Source organism: Halyomorpha halys, unplaced genomic scaffold (genome assembly GCF_000696795.3).
Source record: "Halyomorpha halys isolate HHAL.00 unplaced genomic scaffold, Hhal_1.1 Scaffold2357.1, whole genome shotgun sequence".
NCBI lineage: Eukaryota > Metazoa > Arthropoda > Insecta > Hemiptera > Pentatomidae > Halyomorpha > Halyomorpha halys.
In genome coordinates this window covers 20317-36784 of record NW_027110341.1, presented here as the reverse complement: position 1 = coordinate 36784, position 16468 = coordinate 20317, and the positions used below count along the sequence as shown (strand labels likewise).

The following is a 16468-nucleotide window of genomic DNA, read 5'->3' as shown; positions in this document are numbered from 1 at the left end:
AGGAATATTACAAATATTAATATATGGCGTTTGCATGATAGTAGTAGTTCCCTTGTTAGCTGGTAGGTTGTGTTATCGCTGACCGTAACGGTTCTAGCGGCTGTAGAAGTTTGTCATCATATTCCAAATCCTAATAACCAAAAAACCTTTCTATATCCCTGACCTCTTAACCTTACGTTATCCCTTCACCTATTAAACATAAGATTCTAACCTATCGATCTCTATATCCCTCCTACAGAACTGCCTCCTATGAAAAATCTTTGACTGTCAGTGCTACCTCATTTTGGAATTCCTCATCCATCCGTAAAGCTTCCTTCTCAACTTCATTCAAACATCAACTATATAGCTATCTTCCAGAATATAAAACGTCCGTGAACTTGTAAATAATTGAAAACATTAAAAGCATAGATGAATATGTATTTTTGTTCGTATTTTAATTTATTTAAATATTCTGATAAATCCATTTAATTATATTCAAAAGTTAATGTAGCCAGACAAAAGCTGTTAAAACTGTTCCTGATTGTTATTCTTAGGGGACCAAGTGTCCTAGAATATAGATTGATTTTCGTTTCATCCATCAATTTTTACTCTTAACTGTATATAGTTCTCATTAAAGTAATCTGAAATTGGGGAGGACATTTTTCTCCTCTTGGGTCCTTGGACTAATAGAAAATAGCCTCGAGTGAGGTTGAGCTAACAATTTCAAAAATAATTAATTATAAAACTCCTCATAAATTATTAATTCAATGAGCATACAAAACACGCCAATTAGATGACTAATAATAAGTTGATCAAAAATATTATTAAATAAGCAGCCTGATGTTACAACAAACAATTTTGACTTATGATAATTTCTTTCCTTGCGCTTATACAACCATTCATCGAGGTAACTCAGAACAATACATTTATACGCGTGGCTTTCTCTATACAAGATGGAGGAAACTGCAGGCGATATTGACCAGAGCACGAAAACGCAGCCCGAAGTTTTCATTGTCAGAGATGTCGTTGTTGAAGACACCGAAATTTTACAAAGGGCAAGTAATGGCTATTATATTATATATTAATATAAAAACATATTAATAACAATAATCAAATAAGATTTCAACATATTATTTAATAGTTTGTGCGTTAACTATATATATATATATTAACTATATCTTAGTAAGGCAATTGTACTATTAACTTCAAGAACCATGGTTCGAATCCGGTTGTGGCAGATAATTATTTTCTGTTTAGCTGTAGCCATGGGTAAAGCCTGTGGGTTTGGGAGCCCACTGTCGTCCTCCAAGCCTTATAAAGTGGTATATAAGTGTTTTTATGTACAGAGTAAAAGCATACCCCCTTTTTTTCAGGGTCGAATAGCACTTATTCATCCGCAGACTTAGAAACAGCAATAACAAAAACCGGTAAGTGTTTTTTTTTAGCTATCTTCTACAAAAGAATTTTCGATTATCTGAGATTTTTTAAATTATCTGAAAAGCTGGACAAGTTCAAATTCTATATTATTAAAATATATACATATATATTAATAGTTGACCCTATAATTTAAAATAGGAAGATGGTCAGGGTTACGGTCATGACCCTAATATTAGGTATTCATGATCTTTAGTTTAACATGTTAAGAAATTTTAAATGGAAAAACTCATGTTAAATGGAGAAATTTTACAATTTTAAAACGGTATCACATATAACAAGGTTTAGAATCTGTTACTAGGTCTTTTAAATAGAGAATGACGTCACGCAACAGACCAACCGTTGTTTTTTTTGTTGTGTTAGGTTACTTGCTCGTAGTTTGTGTTTTGATTGTGTTAGTATTGTTTTCGATGTTTTTAAAACTAATAAAGCAGTGGATAACAACAATAATAATGTAATGACAGTTGTCAATTATATCTTGATTTTCTTCCTCACAAGTCAGAAGATCATCAAGACGCTCAGTAGCTTGTCAAGACGATAGGTTAAACAAATTTGTTTAACTAATCTTCTTATACAGCCCTGCAAAGTGGAGCGAAACGTCGGACAATAAATAGTTACCGCAACCCTGACCATCTTCATATTTTCAATATTATTAATGTATTGAAATTGATTCAATTTATTAACGGGACAAGTTCAATATTAGGAGTATTCATGATGTTTTAAATTTAAAAGGTTTTAGGTTTAACATTTAGCAATGTTATAAGATTAGGATTGTGAGTAACCCCTTTTAAAGTCATGTTATATGTTAAATGCATATGAGCTCCTAGTGGATTTCTGAGCAACTTGTTTTATAACCTTTCCTTCCAAAACCTTATGTTATTGTTTAATTCTAAGTTTTAATTAAAGTAATTTATTCCATGACTAAATTGAGTGAAAAGTGAAAATATGGCTACTGATTGTCTTGTTTATATTAGAACTTGTGAGGAAGAGAATCAAGAAGAGCAACTGTCATTACATTATTATTATTGTCATCCATTGCTTTATTAATTATAAAAACATCCAAAACAATACTAACACAATCCAAACACAAACTACGAGCAAGTAACCTAACACGACAACAATGAAAACGGTGACGAGTTCTGTTGGTCTGTTGTATGACGACATTCTCTATTTAAAAGACCTAGTAACAGGCTCTCAACCATGCTATATGTTATATCGTTTTAACATGGTAAAAGAAGGAAATATTCCTCCATTTATAAGTTTTGCAATTTAACACGCTTTAACATGTTAAACTAAAGACCATGAATACCCCTAATCTTAGAGTCATGAGCGAGCATTTAACGTGAGATTACAAAGAATAAGAGTTTTGAATATTCCAGTATATGTTTGAAGAAGACAAATAATGTTTGGACTCTTTAATATGAAATCTGTACCGTGAAGAAGTTGATTTAGTTGAGTTATCATGAAAATGAGAACACGCGTTGATGACCACAAGGTTTTATGTCTTTAAATAAAAATAAACAAACATGATAATGCGTTTTTTAGACTGTAAGATTGCTTAGTGTCCTTCGTTTATGAGAAAAATTGGCAACTCGATTCGAACAGCGAGTTCATGGGAATAATTTAATAACAGATATTTAACTGTATGATTTAAGAGGTAATCACAAATTTTAAAATCGATTCTCTGAAAGTGAAACTTAACCAGTAATCAACTTCCTCACGGTAGGTGAGAAAATAATCTCTTTACTACTTGTAACATGGATCAAGAGGATAACAAGAAATGTATAAAATATGCTAATAGGATTATGTGTGTTCAGCTAAAAAATGTAACAGTGTTGAAAATTAAGATTATGATATTAATGTTCATTAAAATGTTAAAATTAGATGACATGTCTATTAAAAAATGTTTTGGACTCAACTTAGAATTGTATTTACAAGATTGGATAAATATACAAAATAGCAATAAAATTGATTCTGAAGATGGCATGTAAGCCGAAACATAAAATATTTTGATAAAAGGAAGATGGCCCAAGCGGTTCGAGAGCCAACGTTTCGTTCCACTTTGAAGGGCTACGTCAGGGCTAAAAAAAATACAAACACTTAAATAAGGTAAATATTTAACAAATGTGTGGCTTATCACAATTTCTTTAAAAATGAATTAATTAAATTGAATTATAAATTAAATATAATAAAAAAGATTATTTTCAAACGTAACGTATTATTTAAGCACCAACATCCACCACTTACTTCTCTTTCCTGTTTCCATATTCATGCTTGCCTGCAATTTGTAAGGTAGGTCTCCTTAAGTACGTCTCTTGTTCATTTATTATTCCAGTTTTCATTAATTTTCTAAAACCTTTCACTAAATTTTACATTTCACTGTACATTTATTAAATTAATTATTATCATAATTAGTGACTTCATTACAAATGACTGATCTACACGACTTGTAGCTTTGGGGCTCCACTAAACTTTCGAATTCCTCTCGTATCCTATCGTTAAAATCCATAATCTTTCGTAAAATCCTCAATGCTCTTTACTTTAACGCAAATAAAATAATACATAAAGACCTTAATGTTCTATATGTAACCGATCTAGCCCGAACCAGATATCAATCCTTCCATTATAAACTCCCTAACTACCCAAACCCAATAGTTTCTATCCTTGCTTATTCTTCCAACCCTGACAATCTTTTGAGGCGCCTGAAAAGGAGATGGCCAAGAGACTCTCTAATGAAAAAACATTATTAGAGTACTACCAATGAGTAGTTTCTCTACACGCCTTTATCACTCCATAATAACATACGTCAAATTTAGTAAATATAGTATTATGAACAATTGTAAACTTCAATGAAGATGTCAGGGTTGTCTGGTCTTAGGCGATTTCTCTAGCCTGATATACTCTTTACAGAAGGCCCACGACAAGTGCTATTCGGCCGTTCCAGGGGATGAGCCCTGGACACTGACTAGGTAGAGGAGGTCTAGGTGAGAGAGTCTGAGGCAGAGTAACAGTTCTAGTTGCCGAGATGAAGCGGACGGACTAGAACTGTCATGATAGGAGCCAGCTTACTAGTTGCCGAGATGAAGCGGAAGGACCAGTAAGCTAATAAGGCTAGGTGTAGCTCTAGTTGCCGAGATGAAGCGGACGGACTAGAGCCGGGGAGAGACGGGAAATTACACTGGTTGCCGAGATGAAGCGGACGGACCAGTGTAACCGTTAGGAATTAGGTTACAATCTTAGTTTCCGAGATGAAGCGGACGGACTAAGATTGCTGGAGAAAAGGAGAGGAAATAGGTCATAGTCTAAGGTGAGCATAATGAAAACAAACTCTCATGAGGATAGATTAGCAATAAACTTCTCTACCTTGAGTAGAGTGTAAGCCATCAGTGCTATGACTAGACCCGGAGAAGGCTTGATCTGATGGATCAATCCCGGTGACAATTGAAGGGCTCATGTGAACGGTTATCTCTGAGAATTTACTCTTTTAACTCTACTTGAGATAGTTCCGTAGAATCTTATTGCTCGATCTCTTTTTATTTTATGATTGGTATTCTTACATATTACATATTGACATATATACATTTATACAAGAGATCGTATTTTTATAATAATAAACTTATATACAATTATACAGCTGCTTAGACGCTTGTAGTGCTGGCCCCTGTCGGGTTACCGCGGAACTACGTGCTCGCTCACTGTTACAAAGATATAAAAAAAATAAATAATAAATAATTAGCCACGCCTTTGTTAAAATTTAATTTTGTTATCTATCTTCTTTAAGTGTTTGTATCTTTTTTAGCCCTGATGGAGCCCTGCAGCGTGGGGCCAAACATTAGCTCAAATAAAATAATTTTATAATTATTTAGTTTGTTTTTTTTGACCGCTCACGGACTATCAATCCTTTTATTCTTATATCCTTTTATTATTACATACGGTCAATCATTGATCTTCCAATAAAACATTTTTTTTATAAATTAAAATTAGTGAAATAATCTTGCCTATAATTTAGATAAAAATAGAAATCATTTTTTTAATATTTCTTATAAAAAACAATGCATGGGAGATGGTCCGAGTGTGGACAAATAAAAACTGAAATAGTGATTAAACTATTTGTATTGAACCAACGTTTCGCCTCACGTTGCTGGGCTTCACCAGGGCTAAAAGAGAAACAAACACTTAAATGAAGTAAGCATAAGTAAAAAAGTAAAATTTGTTTACTTTAAAATTATTTTCAAATCTTTGCTTGTTGTTTGTTTAATATTGCGACAGACCGTAAAGGTCCAAGGCCTCGCGGGATGTATTTACGGAAATACATATCGCGTTTCTTGACGTGGTTTTCATAGGGTGGGCCCATCACTCCTATTTTTGTGAGTGCAACTCATTGGCTGACGGGCCTCACAAATGCCCAGTGGGAGGTTGTGAGTGAGTATTATATAGTTATAAGCTTGAAAAGATTCCGGATAGAGCCGAGGACACGAACTCGCAATCTATGGGTTGCCAGACAGGCGCGTTACCACGCTGCTACTGTCACCCCAAAATGTAACGTACATTAACAGCCAATTCCCACTCCTCCCAATACGTCCTGTCAAAACGGTTCACTCTGGCTCTGACTTTTGTCTAAAAGGTACGTTTGTTTCTCGTTAATTTCCTTCCTTTATTCTAATTCCTTTATTATTCCATCTCTTAGTTTGTACTATATTTTATATTTCTTTTTTTTTCAAACCCCCTAGTTTCTAATCTTGCATCCTCTTCCATTCCTGACAATCCTCTGAGGCGCCTGAAAAGAAGATGGCCACGAGACCAGCTAATGTAAAATGTCATTAGAGTGCTACCAATGGGTAGTTTCTCTACACGCCTGTAACACTCCAATTGAACTTAGATCAGATTTACTAAATGTATTATATGAAAGGAAAATGGTCCAAAAACTCAAATAGTAGAAATATACTATTTTAATGAGCCAACGTTTCGCCCCACGTTGCAGGGCTTCTTCAGGGCTATTTTTACGGCAGTCAAAACAAAAAAACATTTGTCCTATTTGAGTTTTTTTGACCGCACCCGGACCATTTTCCTTTCATCTATACACACGGTCAATCAATAATCTTCCTAATTGTATTATAATGTACGGTTGTAAATAGCAATAAATAAATATTAAAAAAAAATTTTCTTTTTTTTAATCTGTTATTATTTCCGGTTTTATTTATTGTCTATAACCTTTTATTATTCTTATTTAATTTTTACGTTACATTGGACATCCTTTTAATTTTTCATTTACTTTTTTACTCATGCTTACATCATTTAAGTGGTTGTATCTTTTTTAGCCCTGATGAAGCCCTGTAACGTGGGCCGAAACGTTGGCTTAGTAAAAATAGTTTAATCAAAATTTGAGTTTTTATTTTACCACACCCGACTATCTTCTATTCATAATTACACAATGGTCAATCAGTGATTTTCCAAAAAATGAAAAACATACTTCTATAGGATGCGGAAAGTTCAACATTGCCTTGCTACTCCTCGCCTTTCCTGCTTCATGCACGGGTACCTTCGACTCTGGTTCAGTGTCCTATCTGATTCCAGTAGCTTCGGTTGATTTAGGACTCGCACCATATGACAGGGCTCTTCTACAATCTTCATGCTACGCAGGTAAAAAACAAGAAAAATTCCATTTCAAATTGAATTATATATATGTATATCTTAAATGGCATTTATGTTTGATTTTCCATCAATTTAAAAAAAAAAAGACATTATCAAGCTGTTAGCTGGATATCTCTTAAAATGCCTTGTGAGTACTTCTATTAATAATCAGAGTTCATTTCTAATAGACTAACAAATGACGAGAGAAGAGGAACAACTTTACTATTCAAATGGCAGTTGACGAACTTGCAAAATATTTAATCATGAGCTACACTTGAAATAAATTAAATATTCTATTAAGAGACAAAATGCTTATTGGAATTTTTACCACTAAAAATCACCATTCGTCGTTTGGAATCTAGAACATTGGTGATACTTTCTAAAATGTTAAAAGTTTACTTAAATTGATTATTTCTTGAAGAATGGTGCCAAAATTGGAGGATTAACATTAATTCCAATAAATCCCACCACATCTCATTTACCCTTCGTCGTAAACCCATGATCTCTTGCCCTAAAGTATCCTTTAATAATACCCCACTTATTCCTGTCGAACAGATCCGTTAGTTAGGACTACATCTCGACAAACGATTGACAGGGAATCCTCATTCAAGACTGAAAAGACAGGAAACTGCTCGTCGATTTCGACTATTACAACATTTACTAGACAAACGGTCTAAATTGCCAATCCATTACAAAAAAGTGATCTACAGAACTACTATAAGGCCTATCTGGACATACGGAGTTGAGCTTTGGGGCTCCACTAAACCATCAAATTCCTCCCGAATCCAGTCCTTACAGTCCAAAATGCTTTGTAAAATCCTTAATGCTCCTTATTTTGTCATAAATCAAGTCATCCATAATGACCTCAATGTCCCAATCCACTGGTTTCTTGCCTGGCTTCTCCTTCATTGCCTAATAACCCTCCTAGGCGCCTGAAATGAAGATGGCCTCGAGATCTTCGCTTCAAGAAATGTTATTGGAGTTCTATCAATGGTAGATTCTCCACATGTTTGTATCATGTCCCTATATCACCTACAGAAAATTTACTTGTTGTATGTATGTGTATACAGTTGTAAATAACAATAAATAAATTATTAAAAAAAAAATTGATTATTTTATATTTCCAGGTATGATATTGTCTGGAATATTATGGGGATTTTTGTCTGATGCCTTTGGAAGGAAGAAACTTCTAGTGCTTGGGTTTCTCTTGGATGCCCTCATGAACATTCTGGCTGGGGTATTTCCAATCCTATCGCTAATGATTCTCTTCAAGTTTCTAGCGGGTATCATGTTCGTATATATTAACTTTAATACATTATAATAATATATGTACATAATAAACAGCTAATAAATAATTAATGTTCATATTAAAATGGTTGGTTAAAATTATTCTATACGTATAATTTTAATATATAATCTTTACACTTTCATGAGACTCGCTATTATTGCTTACATAAAATAAATATTATCCAGTTTTAGTCTCAAAACAATTTTTATTGCTTTATAAAATTTTTCTTTTGAGGTTAAATGACTTCCAATTTAATGAAATTTCTTTATTAAAATTATCACTACATAGTACAACGTTTCGGGACCACTGTCCCATATTCATGCACCTTAAACCTCGTAATTTCTTCTAAGAAATCATGTCACAATTTGTGCATCTTCACCACTCCTTAGCACAGCCATTAATTAAAATATGACCCCGGGTGGTCAGTAAAGGTACAAAATAGAAGGAAAAACTACTTCATAAGGTCATAATAAATAAAACTTATTAAAATAAAACTAATTAGATATTTTTATTGAATAACTCGTAAAAAAAAAAAAAAATGCTAAACATTAAAATTATCACAATTTGCAATTCACATTTTGGAGATTAACAAATAATGTCCAATTCAAAAATCGACATTCTTAAAGTCAAAACATTCTAATAATCTAATCGATATCAAGCTTTGCCAGTGAAAATAAGAGAAAATATCAATATTTCACTAGTATAAAACTTTTGAAATAACGATATCACAGTAAAATTGACTTATATCATAATCTTTATATATCTGCTATTTTGATATTTGAATTCAATATTTATTGGCTGGATATTTCTCCATGTCATTGGTACTTGCTGATTTTTTTTATGTTGTCAAAACTAATTTACATTTATCAAGTTCTGAGATGTGTGATTATTTTTAGAGAGCAAATTAACTATTTCTTTTCTCATCTGTTTAGTATAAGTTGTAATTTTTTTTAAATTTGGGGAGAAATTTTTTTTATTGTGGGGAGATAAAATATCGATAATACATCTACTACATGCAGTTTGATGCTACTTGTGGATTTAGGGAGGGTTTTATAACAAAATATAAAGAGTATATTTCATAACATGCCAACATTCCACTGAACCAAACAAAGGTTCCATGCCAGAAAAGCAGTGTCGCCATCTACTGTTTTATTTACAATAATATTACAAATCAAATAATAATACCAATTTTCTACAACACTACTTCATGCTGTCCAGACACTTCTGGAGGAAGTATCTATCTAGGACAGCAATGCTAGGCATTACAAGAATGTTGTTTCCCTCACCTCGTGGCTCAGAGGATTGAAAATATTCTAAAAGTGAAGAATGTTGACTTCAGGAGATCCCTTAGACGAATGGATCCTGAGAAAAATTAATAGCCTTGTTAAGGATGAAAACAGGAGGAGATACGGGAATGAGGAGCTGAAAATCTTGTACCGTAATATTGACTCACTAAAATTCATAAAGAAAAAAAAAAAGGCAATGGTGTTATCTAGGATTAATAATGTGAAATCCCATAAAAACTTGTATCTAAGATCTGTATATAAAAGAATAATTAGGAGACCCAAATCCATATGGTCGGAGAGTATGGAAGCAGATCCAAGAACTCTCCATTTGATCAGAGCTGGAGCGAAAAACAGAGCCATCTGGGGACTCTTGGAGGAGACCCAGATTCGATGATGGATCATCATACCATTTATCTAGCCATACTTCTACTTCTTCCGCTTCAATCTTCTTACCAACACAAGCCTTATCCTCAATGCTTTCTAAGACTAAAGATCTTCATCATTTCTGGACTCTTTTTAAACTGAGTGTTTAGAAATAAGATTGATGGGTCATTTAATCTTCTTGTTATGGCTATTCTATTCTTGTTCAACTAATATTTTACTTTGAGACAGCAGAAACAAACACCATTTTTTTTTTAAGTAGTTTCGACTCAGGATGAATATATTCCCACAAAAGAAATGCATTTACTGCAGCTATATCGATCCAGTTCATAAACAAGACCATAGGGCATCTGCTGGTTTGTCTCTTGCAAGAATATTCACTGACCATTTTGTCAAGTGTGTCTATTGCCTCCCTTTGCTGTGCAATTGTAGATTTTTACACAAGACTGTATAACTGTCACATATCATCTACCATCCAATACTTGGCAGGTTTTGATTACATATATCCAAGCCCTGTGTAGGCATGCATACAATTCAGTTTCGTCCACAGGAACCCATTCATGTTTTTTACACCCCTTCTCTCAAGTTGCATTTATCCATTTCTGCACGTGCCCTCTGGTTAGCATGATGCACATAGGAATTTTAGGAAATGTGTACTCAATATAAACACTAATTTTAAATGTCCCCATGGAAACCCATATACGGCAAATACCATTGGAGTCCTGGAAGGACCCCAATCATGTTTTTATTCGGAAAAAAAGAACTGTGAAATGCGGTGCCATTGTAAATTTAATGGAAACTTACTAATTTAGTTCAATATAGTTTAGTGAAAAAATTTGTTGGAAGACTCAAAAGCTGGATTATTTTCTTGAGTTTTCTCTAGAAAAAGAGCTTATGAGGTCATTTCAGACACCTGCGGTATTACGAAGGTTAAAGATTGATCCAATTTATTGAATTCCCAAAAGAAATACTACCACTATACAAGATAAGGAAGAAGCACTTAATTAAAAAAGCAGTGGCGCCCAACTGCATTCGGTAACTATACGCACAACATATTAAGACCAGTTGGACGATTGCTTCTTACTATTATATCACATAGGCATAGTTGGTAAATATTTAAATATGTGATAGTAATACATGATTTTTTTGTTCTTATTTTTTTAATTTTCATCTTTTTTTATAATACTATTAATTTTTTTTCTTCTTTTATTTACCTACATATCAACATCTAATTTGATCACAGTATTACAAATAGTAAAAATTCTACTAAATGTAGATAAAATATATATACATAAAAATCCCAAATGTTCATGCATAATTATATTCCATTAAAATCTAAAAAAATACTCAATATATATGCATATAAAAAATAAATATAATAAATAAAGGTAATACTATATAAATGACAATTATAAGAACTTATAAATATTTACAAATAAGGGCTTTTAAAAACAAAAATAAAAAGTAACAGATAAAAGTAATAAATGTATATTTAAAAAAAAAAAACAGATTCAGGTAATCTTATAAAATAATTCTCATCGGAACTTTATGACTGTCATTCCTGATTGCTTCGATGATAAAATTTCTTTTAAACATAACAACTCATTAGTGAGCCTGAACTACCTCTTACATCCTAGGTAGTCCCCCCAAAAAATTTAAATAATACAATAAACTAATTTTTGGATTAAATTAACTGAGAATTTATATCTGAACATGATTCTATACCAAGATATGTATAAATATTTTTTATGTAAACTTTTTAGGCGAATTATTAAAACAAGTACAAATAACTTACAGGATTTGCGGTTCAAGTCCAATATTCACCGCTTACATCTCAGAAGTATATCCCAAGAAGGGGAGAGACCTAGCAGTTTTGTCAACAGGTTTCTACTCTGCAATGGGACAAATATTACAAGCAGGTTAGTATTATTAGATTAGATACAGTGAAATTGTATTGAGGTCCTTTTGTACAGTGAAATTTTAATGAGGTCCTTTTGTACTGTCAAAATTGTATTGAGATCTATATGTACTATGAAATTATATTAAAATTAACCCATAATTTGGCAAGAATAGGTCCACTTGATTTTTCATTTATTTTTAAAATTAATCTCACTAATCGAAAACAATCCATCAAAATAAAGTTATTTATAATGAGGTGTTAATATTTTGGCGTAGATTAATGTAAGGAGAAGATGGTCAGAAGTGCTGTCATAAAAGATACACAAATCAACAAAACTTATTTATTTGTGAGGATGTTTTGACCTGAATTTCAGGGCTTCATCAGGGTGACTTAGGCGGAGATGTTGTCTTCAGTGGACTTTAGATGATATATCTTTACTTATGTCACCCTGCTGAAGCCTTGGAATTCAGGTCAATACATCGTCACAAATAAATAAGTATTGTTTATTTGTGTATCTTTGCTGACCCCACCCCTGACCATCTTCTTCTCATAAAGTTATTTATAATCATAAAATAATGATCTTTATAAATTTATTTCAAACAGGTTTAGCAATGTTGATAATTCCACTTCAAGTTCCAAAGGAGATACCATTCAAATCTTGGCAGCTCTTCCAGATGGCTTGCTCTTTACCTTCCCTAATCAGTGGTATTGGTTGCATCTTTTTTGTGGAATCTCCGAAATTTTTGGCTGACAAAGGGAATCATGAAGGTGCACTCAAAGTATGCCAGACTATATATACTATCAACACTGGTAATCAATCCGCTACTTACCCGGTAAGGATCCTGAGTCTCATCATTCGGAATTTTTCTTCTAAATTTAGTTACATATATTTTCTTTCTCTTTTTTTACAATAACTTTGATTTTAAATAATTATTAGTGAATTAAAGCATTTGTATTTCTTTATTCCTTTTGGAATATATAACTTTATATTTCATTTCTTTAATCCTGTTATTTTACTTACATATTTAATTACCTACATGTAGGTTTTATTTCCCATTTTTTTCATCACTTTATTTTAAATAATTTTCATTTTTTACATATATTTATTAACTAGATTTTCATATGTATTTTATTATTTGTTTTTTCCATTTACTTAATTTTAATATTACTCTTCTTATGAAGCCTCTATCTTCTAATAATACTTGAACTATACATGTCTTTCAACACTACTTTGTATCTATGATATTAGTTGTTTTCTTATTTACTAATCATTCTGTAATTCCTCTTATATATTATGGTTATTATCTTGTATTATTTTTTAGCCTTGATGAAGACATTCTTCAATGACCGCACTCCCAATCATCTACTCATAATAAAAGAAAGATCATAAATGATCTTGTGGACAGAAAAAACATTTAATATATCAATTATTAAATATATTGTTTAGAGTAAAAATAATTGTAATTTGTTATCATTGATAATTGATACAATAAAGTTAATGTTTCATCTTTCTTAACCTACATCAGATGCTCAAAAAAGTAATGAGTATTCATTAAAATAACAATTCTACATTACTAATGAGTTATATAATACAAATTAATATGGTTTCAGGTAAAGAGGCTGAATCATATCTGTAGAAAGACTGAGAATAAATCTAATTTTTCAAAGTTCTTAGAAGGAATGGAGATCTTCAAACCTCCTTTTTTGCAGACAGTATTGATAGTAATTGTGATTTCCCTAGGAGTTATTGGATCGTAAGTAATATCTATCACAAATATGATGCTGTTTGTTATAACGAGAGAACTCAAAATGTATATAAAATACCCAAATCTTGTAATAATAAATTGTATTGTTTTATTTATAATATTAATATATTAAAAACTTACCTAATCTTTTTTGAATCAAATTTGAATTTTGATTCACTAAATATTCTCTACGTGTATGAAAACATACATAAAAAATTAAACTACTCTAAAACCCTAAAATTTTGACAATGATCGAAAAGCTATGAGAAAACTGATTGTTACAAATGATTTTGTATTCCTATTATGAAATCTGGAATTCAATTTTTCAACTTCTTAAAACAATCACAATTTTAAGTTTTAGAGAAAAAAAAAAAGGCACCACTGTAAAGCAAAGTATTTAAAAATATTCTCCCAATCAAAATTATCTTTTTTAATTTCTCCCAAATTTTTATCTATCATGTTCTTCTGCCTTAGCTTCTTAGTTGTGTATTTACTTAAAAATACACCTGTTCATGCCATCTAATCCTGTTCATAATATATGTATATTAATGAAAATGTGAATATTTTTTAAGTAGACTGTTAATAGATTTAATTACATTAGAAGTATGTTTTGGTTTGAAAGAAAGGGAATTATACTTGTGGTAGTGTTTATATGGTGAAATACCAGCCAGTAGGATTATAAACCACAACATTACAAGTTGTGGCCTAAGGCCAATAAATTCTCTTTGTTAGTTATAATCTTAACACTTTCTTGAGACTGGTAAATATTGTTTAAATAACTAAAATTGTATCCATTTTAGTCTCAAAACATTTTTATTCCATTTATAAGTCTGACGGTTCAGTCAATGCGGCCATTCTCAAGGACACTTTTAATAGAATTTTAGTACCAAAACATTTAAAAAACTACTTCATGCTAGCTATTCTGCCCAGGTCATTTCAATCAGTCCTCAAATTACCCTAATTAGTCAATATTTCACATTAAATTAAAAATTATTTATCACAGTCAACAGTAAAATTTATCGTAACCCTTTTTTAATCTGCCCCAAAATTTCACCTACTATGTTCTTTTACTTAGCTTTTCAGTTGTGTATTTATATGCAAATATATGTATCATTGACCAAAAATCTAACAATAATATTAAAAAGTTTGATTAAAAATGTTAAGGTTTTCATATTGATCAGATCAATTGATTTTTTGTTTAATTTTTAATACGTATGTAGTATAATATAATTTGTATAATATATAATGTAAATATATACATATATACATACATATAAAACTAATATTTCCATTGGCCACAAAAGAAGGAAGGGTTAAAGGCAGATACACTGGTTAAAAACAATAACACTGAATTTACTCTATAACAAACTTATTCTAAAGAGACATTTTCATAGTTACCACTGATTAATACTATTCCAACAATATTCATCAATTGTGTTCACTTGTTCTTATTATTTTTTTATATGTTGAATTTGAATCTTCATTAGTTAATCAATAGTCAATTGCTTTACCTCAAATTTGTCAATTTTAAACTAAAAATTAAATAAGGAAAAAAAATATATTACATGTGTATAATGTGAGAAATTCAGATCAAGCATTGAATTTTATGCAAAAAAAAATCTGAATTTTGTTCAAGAAGAGAGAAAAATACAAATTTTTACACAAAAAACTGCAAAATTGTGGGAAAACTTCAAAACATGCAATTTAGTGCAGTATAAAATTAGTGTTATTTGAATATCTTTTCCATTATTTAAATTCCTGTTAAGGTTTTGTAGAATTTGAAGCAAGGGAATAAAAGATACAATTGCACAAAAATCCAGTCTGTAATTATAACATTAACAACTTAATTGAATCTTTTTTTAATTTTTTCCTTATTTATGTAAGATAATTTTATCAGTCCATATAAAATTGCATTAAAAGGTTAATCTGTTAAGATTTAATATTTTCTTCAATAATTGTATTTTCTTATTAAAATTTTAATAATTATTTCACATGTAGTTAGGAAAATATTTTTATTTTTTATATTTTTCACAAAATAACTTTATTGTAAATATATTGGATATACATTAAGATGAAATTTCATTCTGATATAAATTTGTTATATATATACAATTTTTATTATTATAATTTTAAGTTATTATTACGATCTTATCACAACACATTCTGAAACAACTCCCTCCTAAAGCCATTCTATTCCTTACCTATATCTATAATGCTACACTCCGATCCACCTATTTCCCCGACCCTTGGGAAATGTCTATAATAAAAATGTTTCCCAAACCCTCCAAGCCACTAGAATATCCATCCTCCTACTGTCCTATTTTACTCCTCCCCACTAAGGGCAAAATCCTAGAAAAAACTCTTATTAAAATGCCTCTACTATTCAATCCTTGACTCATATCATATTATTCCTGACCACCAGTTTGGATTTAGAACATCCCATTCTACCATACAACAGACTCATCGAGTGGTTGATGTCATACCTTCCATATTGGAGCGTGGAAGTCTTCCTTGATGATGAACAAGCTTTTGATCGAGTCTGCTCTATAAACTTTGTCAATTCCTACTCCCTACATATTTCCTTATAATCCGCTTCTACCTCTCTGATAGAACCTTTAAAGTAAATCATAACCTAGCCTACTCATCTCTATTTTCTCAGCCTGCCAGTGTTCCTCAAGGTAGTATCTTAGGTCCCATTCTTTATATGGTTTATACAGCTGACATCCCAACCCACCCTAACAAAGTCCTAACAACAAACACTGATGACACATGTATACTGTCTGTAAACAACGACCCAACTAATGCATCACAAACACTACAGACA

General features: G+C 31.4%; 1 protein-coding gene across 1 annotated transcript in view; it reads left to right on the top strand.

Moving 5' to 3' along the window:
- Positions 1 to 885: 885 nt before the first annotated feature.
- Positions 886 to 16468, top strand: part of LOC106691437 (synaptic vesicle glycoprotein 2B-like) — a 26713-nt gene continuing 11130 nt past the window's right edge. Inside the window, exons 1-7 of the mRNA XM_067048495.1 lie at positions 886 to 1038; positions 1353 to 1406; positions 6892 to 7053; positions 8172 to 8334; positions 11797 to 11918; positions 12503 to 12732; positions 13511 to 13653. Coding sequence (XP_066904596.1) covers positions 933 to 1038; positions 1353 to 1406; positions 6892 to 7053; positions 8172 to 8334; positions 11797 to 11918; positions 12503 to 12732; positions 13511 to 13653 — 980 coding nt within the window. The 5' untranslated portion in view covers positions 886 to 932. The remainder of the gene's footprint in view (positions 1039 to 1352; positions 1407 to 6891; positions 7054 to 8171; positions 8335 to 11796; positions 11919 to 12502; positions 12733 to 13510; positions 13654 to 16468) is intronic.